The sequence below is a fragment of the Polyodon spathula genome, chromosome 8 (genome assembly GCF_017654505.1).
Source record: "Polyodon spathula isolate WHYD16114869_AA chromosome 8, ASM1765450v1, whole genome shotgun sequence".
Lineage (NCBI taxonomy): Eukaryota > Metazoa > Chordata > Actinopteri > Acipenseriformes > Polyodontidae > Polyodon > Polyodon spathula.
This window is the reverse complement of record NC_054541.1, coordinates 33,214,912-33,234,418: the sequence shown is the minus strand read 5'-3', so window position 1 is coordinate 33,234,418 and position 19,507 is coordinate 33,214,912. Positions and strand designations below refer to the sequence as shown.

Here is a 19,507-nt window from a genome sequence, read left to right as displayed (position 1 = left end):
TTTTCACAGAGACCACGTTCTCTTTTGCATCAAACCCGCGAATGCGAGTGATGTGACCAGGCAAGGTTTTTTGGTTGTCTTCTCTTTCAGGGAACTGGGGTTACATCCGTAACCTATCGTTCCCTTTTAATTCAAAGATGACCAACAACCAATACTTTTAGGAAAGTATATCAAAGCCGTCACGAGGGAGTGTGAGCAGACAGCAGATGAGGAACATCTCGCTACTACTGAATTAATCTTTGTGGTGTGAGCGTGCAACCACAAGCACTCTTGTGCCTAATGAAGGCATGGAGGGATCTACCACATTGAGTCAATAGAACCTGGTGAATGTATGCAGAGTAGCCCAGCTAGCCGCAGTACAGATATCAGTCAAAGAGGCAACTCTAAAGAGGGCCCATGACATAGCCACTCCTTTGGTAAAGTGTGCTGCCACCCTCCCAGGTGGGGGTAGGCCGGCATTAGTGGGACAGTCGTTGCTTTGAGATGGCTTGACCAAGGGTTCTTTCATCATGACAGACGCTAACTCTAACTCTAACCCTGACCCTAACCCTAACCCTCTCCCGAAGAAAAAGCTGGGGGATGGAAATCCTCTGTTTCCACTGATTGATTCAAGTGGAAAGCCGTAACCACCTGAGGAAGGAAAGCGGGGTTCATGTGCAACGACACCGTGTTTCCATCATCCCAAACACACATACAGGAACTGTGCATTGACAGAGCCTGTAGCTCACTAACCTGCTTAGCGGAGGTGATGGCTAAAAGGCTGTCTTCATAGAGCGATATTTCAGCTCTATGAAATGTATAGGCTCAAACCTGGCCTTGGTGAGAGCCTCCAATACCACGTCTAGTATCCACTCGGGGAAGAAGTCCTTTCTAGTAGGATGTAGCCGCTGACCGCCCTGCCTGGTCTGACGGGTTACCAGAATATGAGCACCGAGGGAAACTGAGTCAATGGGGACTTGGCATGCAGATATAGCTGCTAGGTACACTTTCAGCATAGAGGAGAACCTGCCCGCCTCCAGCAGACCTTGCAGAAACTGTAAAATAGTTGCTATAGGGCAATAGATGGGATTGTGACCTCTAGTCGTACACCACTTTTGAATTACCTCCATTTGCTGGGATACAGTGCCCTTGTGGAGGAGGCCCTAGCTGTGCCTTATACTGACGACCATGACTGAGAGCCCTAAGGCAGACAAGCGGTTCTGTTCAGGGGCCAGACCCACAGTTGGAGTCTGCCCAGTTCTGGGTTTCAGAGGGTGCCTCTCCTCTGACTGAGGAGATCCATGCGAAGCGGTTGGCATTGTCAGCTGACAGTGTCTGTCGGGTTTGGGGTGCAGCCGGAAGGCACTGAGCAACGCTTGGACCGGGCGCATGTGTAGTAACCCCATTTGGAAGGCTGATGAAGCTACGGCCACCAGACCCAGTAATTTCTGACACAACACCAGTTGTACTGTGGATCCCTGTTGAAACAGGGTATTTATGTCCGCAGAATAAATTCTAGGGGCGTGCAAGGTGTTTAAAACTAGTCAGGGTAACGTGCTTTTGTATCACATAATAATTATTACACTTCTAAGCCTCATTTACGTTTACAACTCAGACTTAAACTGGCACAGGTCCGGATGGCAGCAGAGCTCCTTGTCATTTTCAGGTTGCATTTATTTAATTCAAGAGCACAGACTGTGCTGCACAGTAAGGGGAATTTAAGAACACACTTTAGTCTCCACATCTACAGAATTATTTTAACCACACAGGAAAGTGTAGAAATAAAAGTTGAAAAAAGCAGTCATACAGTGTGCTTTATCAGCAATGCTTGCAACAATTATAAAAATCAGTTGCAAAGAAAAACAACCACAACCAAGCAGAGCAGTAAGTGTAAACTACAATACAAAACATGCCCCCTGCTGACATATTGCAGTAATGAAGTGCATATTAAACACACTGCTCCAACCTAACTGAACTATTTAAAACAAACAAACAACACAAACTTAAACTGCATGACACTATGATAGTCGTCATGCACAGGTTTGTGTGGCACCAGAGCAGACGCACTAACACACTTAACTAGAGTTACAGTATTACAATCTTGTAAATGGCCAGCTGCAAGCTATTTAATTAAACTCAGTTTAAATTTAAGCATGAATAACTGTATTAGCAGTATATAATAATATTATAATTTATTTATTTAGCAGGCACCTTTATCCAAGACAACTTACAGAGGTTAAGCTGTGAACTATGTAACAACAATCACTGTTGCAGGGTCATTAGAATAGGACCTTAGTTTCACACCTCAGCCTAAAGACAGAGCACAAGGAGGTGAAGTGACTTGCTCAAGGTTACACAGTGTGTTAGTGGCTGTGCGTGGATTTAAAGTCAGGAACCTCCTGGTTCCAAATCTTCTCTTTAACCATTGGACCACAGAGCCTCCAGAGAATATAACTATGAACAGAAAAAAAAAAGAAACGGTTGTAAAAACATTTTCAACTTAAGTGGTCTGCACCATCACACATAAAACAAAGCTAGAAAAAGATATTCACACTTGGGCATTCACATTGTAAGAAACTTCAAGCAAATTTAAACTTAGATGATTTAAATGCAATTGACAAAAAATAACTTTGGTAAAGGTAAGAAAGTACAACATAAATTCAAATGTATTTACCTTTGTATATTTTGCCTCAGGTCACCATGCGGTGCAGAGGGGATTGGGACTATATGGGTTACCGTAGTCACTGCCGGACTCCAGCGATTCATCCTGTCCCGTACTGCAGCATGGGAAGGGAGCATCGCAGCCAAGTGTCGATATGCCTCCCACTCCCTATGGTAGCGTTGAAGTATCTCCTCTACTGGTGGTCCAAAGGTATGACCAGGATGAGATAGGCACGTCCGACAGGGCCAACTTGTTCGCATCCGGGACCCTGGCCTGTGACAGCCAAAGCTGACTGCGCACCACTACAGGTCCCGCCAGGCTTCTACCTAGGGCTTGCCCCTGGAAGCCTGAAAGGGTGGGATCAGTACCAGGGCAGTTGCAGGAGGCGGAGCTGGGTCAGGCTCAGGGGGCAGAGCCTGCTTCTTGACAAGGTTCTCGAGGACCTGGGCCATGTGGCTCTTCAGGTCCAAGATGTTCTTTGCCTGCCTACTGTGCCTTGCTCGCTTACTGCTCCTTGAGGGAGACTGAGCAGCAGAGGGCTTGGTGGGCTGAAGCCTGTGCACAGCGTATGGGCTGGAAGGAAGGTGGAGGAGGGGGGAGGATGGGGCTCCCAATGCTGCAGAGGGCTCAGCTGTGCTGGCTGAGGAAGCTGCTCTTGTGAACTCCGCAAGCCTCCTACGCAAGGTCCGAGGCTGGGATGCTGCACAGATCGAGCAGAATGTCTCGTCTCCTAAGGCAGAGGAGGCGTGCTGCATCCACAAACGCTTGACACATAAGAGGTGCATGTCCTGTGGGGAAGCATCCCTCTAAAGGAAGTGCAAGGGTGGAACTTGGACACAGTAGTGTAAGGAGGCTGGGTTTTCATCAATGTAAGTATGGCTCCAGAATAGCTAAGGAATTGACTTGGGAAGAGTGCTCCAGTTAATGAAGTCATGTGCAGAGAGCTGTGATTTTATTGGACAAAATTAGCAAAACATATAATAGAGAAAGATTTAGTGTGCTTGTTGATGAATGTACAACAGTTAGTCGTCAGTCAGTGTTAATTGTACGTGTTAGATGTGCATTTAATGAAAAACCAACTACGGTATTTTTTGATTTGGTAGAATTAGAAAACACTACTTCCAATGCAGTCAAAATGTCTCCTTCACTACTTTCCTGATGAGTTTTTAAAAAGGAACTGGATATATTTTACTACCGACGGAGCATCCACAATGACAGGCCGTGTCTCTGGAGTTGCAACACCACTAAGAGGAGCAGAATTGTACCCTGATCTTGTGGTGTGGCACTGCTGTAATCATAGAGTGGAGCTTGCTGTGGGCGACACTATAAAAGAGATGTTTGGAATAAATCATTTTCAAAGCTTAATGGACAAGTGGTATGCTCTTTATTACACTTCACCAAAAAAAACAACGTGAATTGCATTTCTGGGTAGAAGACTTGGCAATCATCTTCTTGACAATTGGTGGAGTTCTTGGCATCCGGTAGGTTGCATCCAGTGATCGCACTGTCAAAGCTGTTTGGCTGCTTTATCCTGCCTTGCATGCCCACTTCAATGCAGTAGCAACAGACTAAAGCAGAGGCAGCAAAGACAATAGCAAATACAGAGGTCTTATCGAGCAACTCAATGCAAAGCTTAGAATTGATGAGAGATGTCTTTAGTGAGTTGGCTAAACAGTCACTGAAATTCCAGGATGTCTTCATCACGCTCTGTCATACTCATACATTGGTGTGTTGCAATATCAAAGTTTTTGAAGCACTGGACAGTGGAAGAGAAGCAGAATTCACAAGACTTGCTACTGAAGCAGTAAAAAAAAAAAAGGAATTTCAGGGCGTTGCTCTTCACAGAAACGTAGATGTGGAAATCAGCAGCAAAAAATGCTTTTTAAAATTGGCAATCTTACCGAAGAGCAGACTAATGACAACATCACCATCTCATGTTTATTCAACATCACTTGAAAATGTTTCTGAATATGAGGAGCTGCTTGCAGCTTGCACGACTGTATACCCCTGATACTGGCCAGATGACCTTGACATTCTGTGCAGTGAAAGTGAGGTGATCTCACTATGCAGGAGATTTCATCTGCCAGAAAAACAGATTGTTGGAGGATTCGGAGAATACAAGGACAGTGGAGGAAGGAAAGTCCCAGCAGACATGGTAGGGCTCATCAAAACACTAGAGTCTGTAGCAGTTTCCACAGATGAGTGTGAGAGAGGCTTCAGCTCAATGAATAACATTCTCACACCAATTAGGAACAATCTTAGTATCCCAAGAATCAGTCATCTTCTCTTCCTGAATCGTAATGGTCCACCATTAACTCAGTTTCAGCCATTGAGTTATGTCAGAGCTTAGTTGTTACATGGAAAAAGGAGTTTGCAAGGAGAGGGAGCATAAAGAAGATCTTGACACCAAAGGTATATAGTCTCTCCTTTAATGCTACAATTTGAACTGACTGAAAAGTGTACAGTTCTCTAACACACACAGCCTGGTACTTTGTTGCAGTTGTTTTAATAATTAACTTGTATGTTTTAAATGTTTAAAAGAACAACTTGGGATGCAATTCACACCTTCAAACGAGACTGCAATCTGAAAATGGTATTTTAGACTACCTTGTTTAACAGGTGAAAAATGTTAAGCATTTTGATCAGTTGTATTTGTATAAAGAAAACTATGATTTTGTTCTATAATTTGTCTATATTAAAGTAGAATTTTTTTTAAAAAAGTTATTATTTTAAAATGTTATTGACTTAATTGACCTATTTACTATGTTACCTTTAAACTCGTCATTGCTTTGTATTAAAGGGATGTTATAAAGCAGTACCTCTGAATCCTCTTATAAGCAGTACAAACCTTAAACTGGGGTGTCTCGACCCCTAGCATTTTCACTTCACTCGGCAATAAACATCAACCTATTATGTTACATTGTATGTCACGCACTTCAATAATGTTACATGATCTTGTGCATAAAACTAGTAAGTATCTCACACTTAAATTAAAACATTTGTGGGATATTATTAAGTTAATTTTAAAAAATATATATTTCTCATGTTTGTATGCTTTTAAAATATATACAGTATTTGTTTTCTCCAGTGGAAGTTAATAATAACCTGTGCTTTACAAAAGCTTTTGTCACAGTGAACACATACATTTATATATGATTTATTAGAATCAGGACGTGCCTCAAATCACCGATTTGGCTGCAATTTATCATTAATTTTCAAATTCACTCTATTCTCCAACTGGAATATCAATCAATTTTAATATAATATGGTACAGTTACTTCAGATTCGTGCCAGGATCCATGTTAAAATTGATAATGTATTTCGTGCCAATTCAATACCTTTCAAAAACACATCAGCTCAGTGTAATTATTTTCAAGATTTTATTTCAGACTTTCCCTCTTCTGCATATGGCAGTTAATCCCATGTTAAATGGATGTGGTTTATACATCATGCTTACATTAGGTAAAACATGTTCAACCAATCAGTTAAAATAGTTAATAATGTAAGACTATTTAGCTTAATATTAATATCTATGGCTTTACATATATAGATGTTTTTTTTTGTTTTATTTTTTACTTTTCTGGTCCATAATCCAGCATCACATACATATTAAGGCTTTGTTTGTTGTTCTTTGAATTTAAACCAAAATGCTTACCTGCAAAATATCTCTATATTAATCTGCCCCTTTCTGAAATGTTTATGTGTCTTTTCCCCTTGAAAACCAATACAATTGACAGTAAAGAACCTGCTAGAATCTTCAGTTCTGACAAGATCAAAGAATTCCGGCTTGACTTCAAATGCAGAAGCTATCAGGCAGTAACATTCCCAAAGGACTACACTACTTAATGTTCGGATCAGACAGAGATTTAGAATGAATGGTTAGTTTTTCCCCTTCCCTAGCAGCCTCCTAACAGTGGCTTACTAACATTACTGCAAGCATTACTGATATCTGAAAAGCACCAGGTCAGGGTTGAAAAAGCAGAATGAAGAACTAATGCAAAAATAGAACCATATAAGTTCGATTTTACAAGCAGAATCAACTTTGTATGGATATACAGTAAACAGACACTCATTCCAGACTTGTTGGATATTAAACATAATCTACAGGGATACGCTTTATATACTTAACCTAAATTTAATTCTTAAAAATATATTATTGTTAAAATCTGTTACCAAGTAATGTAATTATTTTATTTGTATTAAATTGAGATGCAGTTGTCTCCTATGTGTGTATGGAGTTTCACTTGGTGTAATTCTCTGCAAGTCTTCCATGTTGCATATGACCTTCAGATGTTATTGAAGGTTTTCATCTGAAATTGGATCCAGCGTGTTGGATATGCAATGCAATCTGTCAGGTACACTGGGAAGCTGCCCAGCTTCCATCTAATTTTCCACTAAGTAGTATTTATAAAAAGCATATTAACCATCTAGTAAAGATTGCAGTCTAACCAACTAAACACTGCTAACTTGTTATGACGACCACACTAGATATTCAAAGAGCAGTAATGAAGCGAGACTAAATATCATTCAACTTATGTCAAATTCAAATGGGGCTGTGTGTATTTTCCCTAACACTGTTATACAACTTTAAAATGTACCAAGACTCAACAGCTGAAACTGGCAAATGAACTCAAATACACAGACATCAATGGAAGAATACATAAATATGCAGTATTTCAAAAATGCAACCATGTAAATATATTGCTAATACTTTCAATAGTTGAGTAGGGTCAATTACTGTTGCAAATCAATTTTTCATAAAAGAACCCTCATTTAAACACGCACCAATGTACAAAAAAAAAAAAAAGATTAAGATCATATTGAAGAAAATGTCAGTATCTGTGAAAAGTAACATTAACAAAAAGGTTTTGCACTTCCATTAAATAAAAGCATTTTCATTGCAATCTATAAACACTCGGCCCCATACAAAACATTTTAAGTTCTTTAAACATATTTTTTTCAAAGTCTGTTTTTATGAAGAAATGAAAATCTGACTGCTGTTAAAAAGAAAACAGTCTTTCTTTAACCCATGAGTTATGCCCATCAACTCTTGCAGTACGTTACAGTACAATGTGTCTATTCCACTAGTCAGAAGACAAGATGCTATTTATGTGTATCCCAATACCTTTTTCTGTGCATGTTAATTGGGATAATACAGCTGGATTTGATTTCAGCAGCATGATGGTAGCCTAACTATCCTGTGCAATATTCTTCTTTTCATGGTGTGATGGGGTGCACCATGCCCCTGTGAGTATTTTGTATTTATTTGTATTACTATTGTTTTACTGTTAAAAAACTGAATGCTCTGTTATTATTGTTTACAGCCTGGATGGCGTTAAAATGCCCCATCCAGATAAAATCGTGAGAATGCGTGGTCAACAGCAACTGATTATTGACAATGCATATGAGAAAGCCAGTGGCGAATGTGGCACAGGGATAAACTAGGTAATTAATAGCCAGTTAATCCCCGGCCACGATATAAAAACAAGCAGCTTTGGCTGAACTTGGTTAGTGTGTTCAGAGGCGGAACAAGACGTGAGTCGTGAGATAAAAAGAAAAGCTAAAATCCAAATAAGAATTGCTACCCGTGCTGGTTCAACACCAGCACGATGCTTGCTTGTTCCGTGTCTGTTTAGCCTGTTTTGTTTTGGCTACCATGCTGTTTTGCTTGTTAAGTGTTTTGTTTTTGTTTAAATATTTTATTTATTATTAAAACTTGAGCATCAGCGCTTCCATACCCCAGTACTGTGTCTCCTCTCGGGTCTGACATCCCCTGCCAGCCATCTTGCCACAAGTGGGAGTCAGGTTAAGACTCAATTAAAGTTACTTATTCCTTTGTCTATATATATATATATATATATATATATATATATATATATATATATATATATATATATATATATATATATAAGATATATAAGACTTTTGCAGCAATAATATCATTTTCAGTTGTTGGACAGTTAAAACTGTTCCATCTCAAACTCTGTGTTGACATTGTTAGCTGTAGTCCTATGTTCAAAGGTCCTGGTTGAGCTGGATTTCAGCACTTCCCCTGAATGACATGGCAGGTGCTGGGAGGTGTCATTATTCAAGGTCATCATCTGATCAGGCCTCGGAGCTCTTCTGTCATAGTAGAGGGCCCACAGCAAAGTAACTGTAAGAATCATGGCGAGGATCTGAGAAACTCCTATAGAAACACCCAGGAACCTCAGGACTTGGAGCTGTTTTGTGCCTCTTATGAAACTATACATTTTTGGACCACAACCCTGCAAAATAAATCAAATAAATCATTTTTATTATACAAATTTAAACATGTATAAAATTAAATAAGATTTGACCCCCAGCCTGAAAAATATACCTGTATTTACCACCCCACTTAAAGACATTAAATATACCAGAGGCTTAAACCCATATAAAATGTGTCTTAAAATCCTGCGGTTGGAATTTTCAACATTTGGTACGTGAATGCAAGAATATGTACGATGTGACCTAACTAGGGAACTGTTTTGAACAGAAATGGAAATGTAAAAGGGCAATTCATTATTTCCTGGCAGACAGCTCTTCACTGTTGAGTGTGACATGCCTATGAATCCTCTATTGGCATCCACAGCTGCCCCCTCTTAAAAGAAATAATTATTTGACTCTCTGCAGGCATCTTCTTAATTGCTTCTTCTTGCTGAATAACAAAATGGAATTTCTGCTTATATTTGTGGTTATAGAAACATTATAAATTATAGTCCCAATCAGCGAGAAAAGCCTTGGACAAAATGCTACTGACTTTAGCCAGCACTGGCTGGAATGGCAGAATTTGTCCATTTTTACAGTTTCGCAGCACATTGTAACATCATTAATTTTGTGATAAGCACACTGGTATTCTTTAGGAAACAGTATGATTTATCTGAACTACTGTAATATAACAAATCACATGCTTAGAAACAAATTTGGCAAAATATTTTTTTTCCCCCCGTTTCAAGTACACAGGCCAAAATATTCCTAAGCACAGCTTGGATACAGCACTTTGGTGAGGCAGTGTGGGGAACTTCTTGGGACTGTTGTTATCCACAAAGCACTACATTCAATACACATGTATAAGTATGCTCTTCCTTTTGTCAAAAAGACAACTCCAGCTCCAGTGAATCTCACGTTCATGCTAATGGTTTCCTCTGAGGCTAAGGTCAGGGACTTCTTGACAGGACGTGATTCACAGATAATAGTCTGCATGGCTTTACGGAATGGAATTTACACAAAAAAAAAAAAAAAATTGGAATTTATAATGTTCTTAGAAACTATACCTCACCAATAACTGACCATGTGTGGCTGCTTATTCAAAGAGCATCTGTCATTAAAAACTAATCCTATCAGCGGGTTACTGACAGGTAACAGCATTTTGCTGTATGGTAGTGATTTGCTACTAGTAACAGTAGTGATGGTCACAGTCATAGTAGTAGAAGTACTCATAGTAGTCATAGCACATGCTTTGATTAAAATAACTGTGGGAATACAGTTTGTAAGAATGTGAAAATGTATCAATTTTCAGACACATGGATACAAAATAGTGATGTTGTTTTTTGTGTTTGTAGTTTTCAATGCAATTTAATTAACACCTAAATGTTATTAAACTTTAAGAAGAGTTGAATTAATTTAAAACTACAAACTAATTTAACATCCCTGAAAGAAAATTATTTGGAAATCTTGGGCAGTATGTATAATGCTTGTTTGACATTTTTTTTCCAAACACCATGCAACATATATTATATTAGTAAGGGTTACAGAAATGATCCAGAAATAAATTATAAAAAAAACTGTCACAGTAAATTAACAGGAATATCTGTAAACACCTTTAACAGAAACACAGACTCCACTGAAATTATTAACACAGCTGTATAGCAGCTCATTGTGTAAAGTACATGCAGCATTTTCAATACATTGATTTGATACAACACTGGTATGTAATTTTTAAGAATTTAGGTCAGCATACAGGAATAAATAGAAAAGCAAAAGTGCCCCAAGCTACAGCTTCCTGAATCTCATGATATGAGACTACAGAATGCATATGTGAAACACAAACTGTAAGACATTACCCTATAAGTAAGAACTGTTTTCAGATAGGCTGGGTTAGCCCGGGTCCCAGTGACCCACCTCAGGATGTGGGTTGACAAGCTTTGACCCGGGCTGAGCAAGACAAAATGCTTGACGGCTGTTCTGAGCCGATGAAATAACAAACAGCCACGCCTGCATGAAAGTTTCACTTCCGCAAGGAACATTTCTGTTTATTCTGTTTAGCCACATTTTTGTTGTTAGAGACACACCATGAGCCATATTGCAGCAGTATTGAAGAAACATTTGCTCTAATCAGCATTTGGGGCGATGGTTCAATCCAGAGAAGCTTGGATAGAAGCGTCAGTAACAAGCTGCTTCCGGGGCATTGATACACATATTGTTTACTTGCGTCTGTCATCCAGGTCCATCCTGATCTATCAAAAGCAGTGTGAAATAGAGTACCCGACCCACAAGACACCGGGTCCTGCCTGGGTAGGTTCTGACCAGGGAAGTTCACGCTAGTGTGAAAGGGGCTTAACTAAACAATTATTGTTTACTTAGCCCAATAAAAGGTATCACATCTCCTTCTCTTTTTCCTAATGGTAATTAGTGCTGAGTTGGTGTAAATAACTTATAGAACACTGTGTTAAATTAAATCTAAATACAGTACTGTAAAAATGCAAACATCTATTTTTCTACATTCTTGCAAGTATATTAAACAGTTATTTTTCTGCTTCATAAAATACTATATGCTATCTAGTGGAGAAAATGGTTGTAATTTCTCGATGTTTTACTCAATACTAAACTGCTTCTTCATTATGATAAAAACACAGCCTGACTTTTTAACAATTACAGACAGGTTTCCAAATACAACAGCTTGGGTATGATTCCCAGTGGATAACCAAGAAGTCCTACCTCTTGGTAGAGGTCGCTCAGATCTTCATAGTGCGCCTGCCTGGCACATCCAGGGAACTCTTGAACACAGCATGAGTCAGGGGGCCACTCCATCTCTGTCATTTCCAGCCAGTCAGTGAAGTACATCACACCACAGCACTTGAACTAAAAAGACCTGATATGAGCTTCTATGGAATAATCTAAAATTCACAGCCTTTATTTTAACAATGTTAAAAGTACAGACACCTTCCCACAGTACCTATTCTATTGTCTCTTTCAATGCTGAGCTGCCTACCAAGTATTTATGTAGTGATATCTGTCTACCACCATCAGGGTAGGTAGATGTTTATACCCAAGTCTAACATAGTTCTTTGTTCCACCAAGCATTCAAATATAAAACACTGACCTCTTTCTGAAAGAAGTTCCAGGCATGGGTTAGCCACTGGAACCTTGACAACCCATAATTGGGCATTCTAGATTTCAAACTGATCATATCAGAGCTTTGAACAGGGATCTGGAATAGAAAATAGAGTAAGTACATTAAATTTTCAACTTTGACAGGATATAGCAAATTCAGAGATTCACAGGTTATTTTGAAAGAAAAAAAAAAGTACTGTACAATGTACAAAATTAGAATATAAAAACCCAGAAGTTTTCACTACATTTATTAACTTTTTTTCTGGAAAAAATTATAATTATACAACACCTGTTAAAACAGAACAACAAAATATTCAGTCTCATAACAGAAGGCAAATAAAGAATGGAGGAAATGCTTTGAAAAATATGATACCTTCTATTATACCAGTACAACAGTGTGTAAATTCTGTTCTTAGAACTAATCCCATTTTCTAATGGGATTAGTTCTAAGAACAGAATTTACATTCATCTGCTAGTAACCTCATAGTTTTGCTGAGTGCATAACCCTGTAGCCATACTCCTACACCTGTCAATAGAATGGATCAAAGCTTCAGGTGAAGCTGCAACTCTCTTGTTATCAGCAATATAAGTTACTGCTGTAAAGATGTTAGACAATTAACAGTGTCAGCACTCAAAACAGATTTCACAGGACTTTTGTTCTGCTAATTTTAAGGTAATATCAGTTTATTGGCCACAAAGATGACTGTTAATGCAGATTTAACTGTATTTTTCTTATTGGCCAAATACATTAACTGATCTTGGGGGTGGGACCACCCCCACCCCCCCACTGTGGGGGGTGTAGTCTAATTAATTTTAACTTACCATTTTTTCTTCGTAGGTCCACACACCACTGGCCAACTCCACACAAAATATCACCAATAAACTTCCAAAGTACTGCCAAAGGAAGATCATTAGATTAGAAGAATTCTCTGCTAAATCCCTGAAAATGCTGTATTTGTAGCGGATTTCTAATTTTTTCATGTCTAGAAGATTTTCAGATTGGTACGCAACCTGCAATTCTGAGTTTTAAACAGTTAGGGGTTTTGTTATTTTAACTTAAATAACTTTTGTATTTTCTATAAAACTACCTGACTGGTCAACTATTTGGTTGTTTTGCTTCTGAACTAGTTTTAAAATGAACCCATGTCTTATAACACATGCAAGAACTGTGCATTGTTGTTACTGTAATCTATGTAAAACAGCTGTAAACAGCACCCTTCTTACATGATAAACTAAACTGAAGCCACAGCCATCTACCTATTAAGATAAATGTTTAGTCAAGTTTTCCATTAGGTTAGCTTTTAACTGTACCAAAATGGCAAAGACTTGGAATGTTTATCTGAAAACTCCAAATATTTGTGCAAGACAAATGAAGCAGCTATTACTCTGTTGATACCACAATCAATTTAGAGCACTGTCCCAAATAATAGCAGAACTAACCTTAAAACTATTGTGCTAGGGTGGAGAAGCTACTGTCTTTTAGCCTCTTGACCTCCTTGTTGCCTAGTTAGCACGTAAACAGACAGCAACAAATTCAACTGAAATGCTTGAAAGAATTGGACGTCCATTTATGGGCGTAGCAGGTAGGATCATCGTACAACGAGGTAAAACACATTCAAGATTAACAGCCAAGGACTTAAACAAAGTTAAAAGCATCAGGCATAATAGTGCACAGAAGAACTGCACAAAAGAACCTGGACACAGACCAGACCTCGCTGAAAAACACTTAAAGAAAATTCGTAAAACAGTCTACAATTTGCCAAGAAATATGAACAGAAATCTGAAGCATTCTTCAACAAGCCTCTGGTCCAATGAGACTAAAATAGAACTTTTCCCCAAAAATGGACCATAGCTTGTTAAGAGAAAAAAAGGGAAAGCATTCAGAAGAAAACCTTGTACCAGAGATGGTTTGATATTGGGGTGTTTTAGCAGTTCAGGGACTGGAGACATTCATGTGATTGATGATCAAATGAATGCAGCCATGTATCAAAACATTCTGCAGAGTATAATGATACCATCTGCTCATAGGCTGATTGGCAGACAGTTTACCTTCCATCACGACAACGATCCAAAACACACAGCTAAATCAACTCTGCAGTTCTTGAGAAAATAAAGATAAAGTTCTGCAATGGCCTTTGCCTTCAATGCAATAGAAATGCTTTGGACTGATCTGAAAAAACCTGTAGCCAAGCATTTTGTATCCAATCTGTCTGTGCTAAAGGAAATATGCAAGATAGAATGGGCCCAGATTTCACCACCAAGATGTAACATACTGGTTAAGAATTATCATAAACTTCTGAAAGCTGTAATAAAAGCAAGAGGAGGACACACAAATTACTAAAGTAGGGGTGCCTATATTTTTGACATAAACGAATACTTTAAATAAAATCGGTTTTTAGTTTTTTTTGATCAAGATTATTTGTTAAATTACTAGATAGACATTAGGTATTTTGCTTTATGTTTTATTGCAAAAGTGGTTAAAGATTATAAAATGCTTGTCTTTAATCTGTTACCTTGAGTTATGGTATAATAAGCGCAGGGTGCCAATAATCTTGTCTGCAACTGTATCTCCACATCAAAACCACTGTTGTGCTACACATAACAAAGCGTCTCACAAAATCCTTCTTGAAGTACATTTTTGCTCAATAGAAAAGTTTTTTGTAGTTTTAAAATGATATATGAGTGTACTAGTCTCAACAACAATAATGCCAGGTGTCCTATACACTGGATGAATCCTCTCACAACCCAATGCCATGAGGCAAAGCTGCAGATACAACACTTCATATTTTAGTGTAAATATGTATGCTTTTGGTCCCTTGCAGGTTATGTTTTTCTGGTAAAATCCCTAAACCCCAGGTTTGGTCCCTGCCTGGGAAAAGCTTGGGAATCAGCAGGGTTTTGGCGGGAATAATACTTTGCAAACCCATGTACAACTCCCTGTAAAAAACAAAAACGTCCATTGTTTTCCAGCAAAACTAAGGAGTTGGTTTTCTTTATCTTTAAGACATATTTCATGTAAAGAAAGATTACTCCAGTCACTGTAAAGTCTGCTGTGTACTGTAAATGATTGAACAGGCTAACCACACCTTACCACTGATTAATGCTCGTCACCCTCAGAAGTTTGACAAATGTGTTGACTCAGGTTTGTAATTCAAAGTAGTGCAGCCATAAATCATTTACACTGAAATTATTCACATAGCATGGCAGGTTTGGAATGATTCCTTTTACAGCTTCTCATCAGCACAGTGCTTGATTACTTTTTTACAGCTGCAGACAGTGAAATGCATAGATATTCACTTATTTGTGTGATGTAATGCAATTTCATTGGCTGACCATAATATAAATAATATATTTACACACTCGAGGGCTGGACGGAAACAGTTTTATTTATTTATTTATTTTTATTGCAAGCATTATTGAACATTTAAGTTTAACACTCAATAAATACTATGGTTGGACAAAAATGTTGGGGATGGAAATTTGCAATAAAGTCAGTTCTCCATAATGTCTCACACAGTCATCACATTTGAGACTGCTCCTTGTGAAACATTGGTACTTTGTGCAATCTTAGATACTGAAGCTCCTGCCAGCTGAGATTCTATCAGCCCTCTATCAAAGTGTGCCAGAGCTACTGTTTTGCCCATAGTGACAGAGACAGGCAGTTTTTCATTGTTTCAGAATACAAGCAAGGAATGCATTTTTAATAACAAATGAATCAATTACATGAGGGACAGTCCAGACAACTGTTTTGTCTTGAGGTGTTACTATGGTTTATATTTTAACATAATTACAGTATATTCCCATAAAAGCCATATTGTTTACGACAGGATTTTATTTTTTACTGGCCCTACTGCTATATTTTTTTCTGGCCCTCTGTATTCTCTTAATTCAATCAAGTTATCCATTATTAACTGCAAATCTCATAAATATCAAAACAGGTGCTGGTGTGATTAAACATTCCCTACCACCTGGAGGAAAATAAAAATAGACACAAGGCTATTACTGCTCTGTACATCAGATCACAAAATCCCACAGCAACTCAATTGCTTTGAAATACACACACATACCCAGGAAAGTAGCAGTGGATTGCCCTTCACTGTTCCACAATAACCAAGCATCCCCACTATGATTAGAAAACAGCACACAGCAATCATCACTGGATGCACCACTGGGGAATAGGTCCGAAGCACTGCTTCCTCCAGCCTGTAAACAAACAATAACTCTGTTTGGAAACTTTTGGGTTTTTTTTTTTTTTTTTTTACCCAGAAGATTTCTCCTTACTCACAGCAGTAGTTAGTTATTAACAGTTTTGGAAAAAGTAAATCTTGATTATAAAAAGTTGGAGTACTAAAATGTAACTGTGTCCTTCCAAGATTTTACCCACAAATTTTAAATGCTCACAAAGGCCAGGTTATGAACATGAACTGTAATACTGACATTTACAGTGCAACTCAACATTTTGTAATAATGATTGTAGTTTACAAGCCCTGAATAATACTGAGTATGTGGAAAGGAGTGTCAATTAAAATATCTGTAAATGTTCCACTATAGTGTACAATGTTATGCCTTTTTAAAATTTAAAATAAAGCACTAAAAAGGTTTCAAACTGATTACAAAATAAAACTCACTGTATCACATTTTAGGAGGTTTTGTATTACAGTAGCATAAGCATATTTACAGTTTGTACATTTTCAGTTGCAGTGATTTTAAAATACAATCTACATTATAAACGTCATGCCACTGTCATATAGCTGTTTAAAAAAGATAGAGATCCGTAAAGGTTGAGTTTTAAAACATTAGATTAACCTACCTGGTGTCAGCGGTTAAAATAAACACATTGTTCAGGTAATCCCTCATCCAGGCAGACACACCCAAAACACAGACTGACATCAACTGGCAGGGAATGCAGAAACATACTACATTAATGAATCGGAATTTGAAAAGGAAATAAGTTATCTTTAATTACTTATTGATGTGGTCAGAAATATGTGAAGAAAGGGTTTTTTTGTGATTTATTAATAGGATCAGCAAGAAAATGCACAGTAAGAAGTGGATATTGAAGGGAAATAAAATTCCTCTCACACTGAGAAAAAAAAAATCAATTTTCAGTTTATTGTCTTCAATTTCCACTTCTCTTCTAAAGAGAATTTTGTAATCAGGAAAGCTACATCTCCTATGTGGACTTACATAGCTATCCAGAGATTACTCATATTTTATGGTTGAATGAGTATCATTGCTACACACAATATACATTACAGGATTGAAAGAAAAACACTACTAGAACTGATAAGCCCGATATACACTCCTTGCAAAGGAGCCGGCTCTTTTGTACAGAGGTATCAGAGCTATGGTTTAGTGCAAGAGGTCCCGGGTTCGCGCTTGGCCTGCATATGGATTGCCTTGCCCTGTGTGCTGTGTCTGCCTGCGTTAACTTAGAACGTTACATTGGTGTCAGCAGTGGATGCAGGTACTCCAGCACACACTTGTTGGACTGTAGCCTGGTGAGCAAGTCCAGGGCGGACTTGAGCCTGGCTGGGGAGAGTGTAGCATGCATGGGACAAGGCAGCAGCAAGGCTGGTAGGTAACATCACATACAAAGACATAAGCTCGATATACGCTCCTTGCAAAGGAGCCGGCTCTTTTGTACAGCGGTATCGATGCTATGCTTCAGTGTGAGAGGTCCCGGGTTCGTGTTCGCCCTCCATCTGTGTGTGGATTGCTCTCGCCCTGTGTGATGTGCCTGCCTGCTTTAACAAAGAAACGTTACAATATACAGACACGATACACCGGGAGGGGGGTGAGGGGGTGTTTCCAGGGTGGGGGGGGTGGGGGGGGGGGGGGGGGGGGGGGGTTGGGGGGGGGTGGGGGGGGGGGGGGGGGGGGGGGGAATTTCCCGGGGGGGGGGGGGGGGGGGGGGGGGAGATTTTTGCTCTAAAACCGACATGGCTGATATTTTTTATTGTCCCATGTAGTTGAATAATTAATTTCAAATCCCAAAAACTACCCCTTAGCTACGCCACTGCTATGCACAAGAACAATGTGAACTTTCAATGTTGTAGCCTATACTAAATCTGTACAGGTTTTTATGCTGACCAAGTTCACTTTAAATGTACCTTCCAGATACACAGGAAAATAAATAAATAAATAAATAAATAAAGTAATTCAGGATATTTAATCCACAGAAACAGTAACCTGTAAACCCTTTTCAGAGTAGTTACGCGAATCCGTTCAAAGTAAAGCGTGTCTTGTTAGTTTGTAATGTGAGCAGAGACATTGCCACCTGCTTGGTGCTTGACTTCTCTTACCCAGAAGAGTAAATTGAGAGCGTAGAGCAGGCAGCGCAGGCACTTCACTGAGTCTTCCCTGGACATTCTGAACGTTGCTGGTACTGCTGGGCAGGTCTCATCATTTTAATACTCCTCCAAACCAAACCTTATCTACACAAACAGCTGAAAAAGCAAGCACATAATGAACAAAACTTCATATAATGCATAATCTTGTATAATCCATTACCACCTGTCCCTGCATACTGAATGAGTTTTTCAAGACAAATTAAAGCAAAATAATAATACAAGTGAGTTGTAATTTATTTGCATAATCCATTATCAACAGTGCATACGATATATTGAAGGTGTTTTTTAGACAAATGAAAGCATCATAATAATAATAATAATAATAATAATAATAATAATAAATAATAAATAATAATAATAATAATACACATACCGTCTTAACTTCATCAGCAAATGTGGTTTAACGACCTTCTTGAATAGCCTATGTTATTGTTCGATAAAGTTTAGTAAAATCCAGCGAGTTGACACTAGTTTAAAGTTATTCCTTAGTGGGAAGATTTGCAGTCATCTGAACATTTGTTTTCTTTCTTTCTTTTTCTTTTTAGCTAGAATGATGGATTTATATTGTGTATTGCACTGCACTTTACAGAAAACCAATGACTCTTTAAAAAAACATCAATACAATATATATATATATATATATATATATATATATATATATATATATATATATATATATATGATATATATATGATATATATATAGTAATTATATAATATTATACGGGGACTTGTCTTTATAATCATATTAGGGTTATTATAAACGATGCCCGATGATGTTAATCTATACGTTATGTTCAAAATAAGAAAACAGGAACATTTGTAAACTATTAAAGTAAAAAAATATAAATTCTTAAATACAGTCAATCTGAAATACAAGGCATGTGAATTATTTTCAAGGCAATCTGTTCCCCTCCTTGTTTGCCACTGCCATTAATGAGTTCAAAACTCCCAGCTCTTCAAACTGTCTTCTGCTGTCAATACTTAAGACTTCACTCACTGCATTTTCTCAGCACAAATGCGCACGCTCCTGCTACATGACAGTATCCAGCGTTCCTCTGGGTCCTAGAGCTAGAGGTATAACATCACCAATATAGTGGGGCTGTGCACGCATTATACACAATGTACATGTTCACGGGCATAACATTATCGCAGCACACAGC

At 38.3% G+C, this 19,507-nt stretch overlaps 1 protein-coding gene across 1 annotated transcript; it reads right to left on the bottom strand.

Moving 5' to 3' along the window:
• Positions 1-8,138: 8,138 nt before the first annotated feature.
• Positions 8,139-18,946, bottom strand: LOC121319811 (tetraspanin-12-like). The gene is made up of 8 exons (XM_041257649.1): positions 18,719-18,946; positions 18,298-18,441; positions 16,803-16,885; positions 16,060-16,195; positions 12,815-12,886; positions 11,982-12,089; positions 11,597-11,740; positions 8,139-8,907 (listed from the first exon to the last, which is right to left on the bottom strand). The coding sequence occupies exons 2-8, from the start codon at positions 18,361-18,363 to the stop codon at positions 8,602-8,604; spliced, it is 915 nt and encodes a 304-aa protein (XP_041113583.1). The 5' UTR covers positions 18,364-18,441; positions 18,719-18,946; the 3' UTR covers positions 8,139-8,601.
• Between the last annotated feature and the right edge of the window lie 561 nt (positions 18,947-19,507).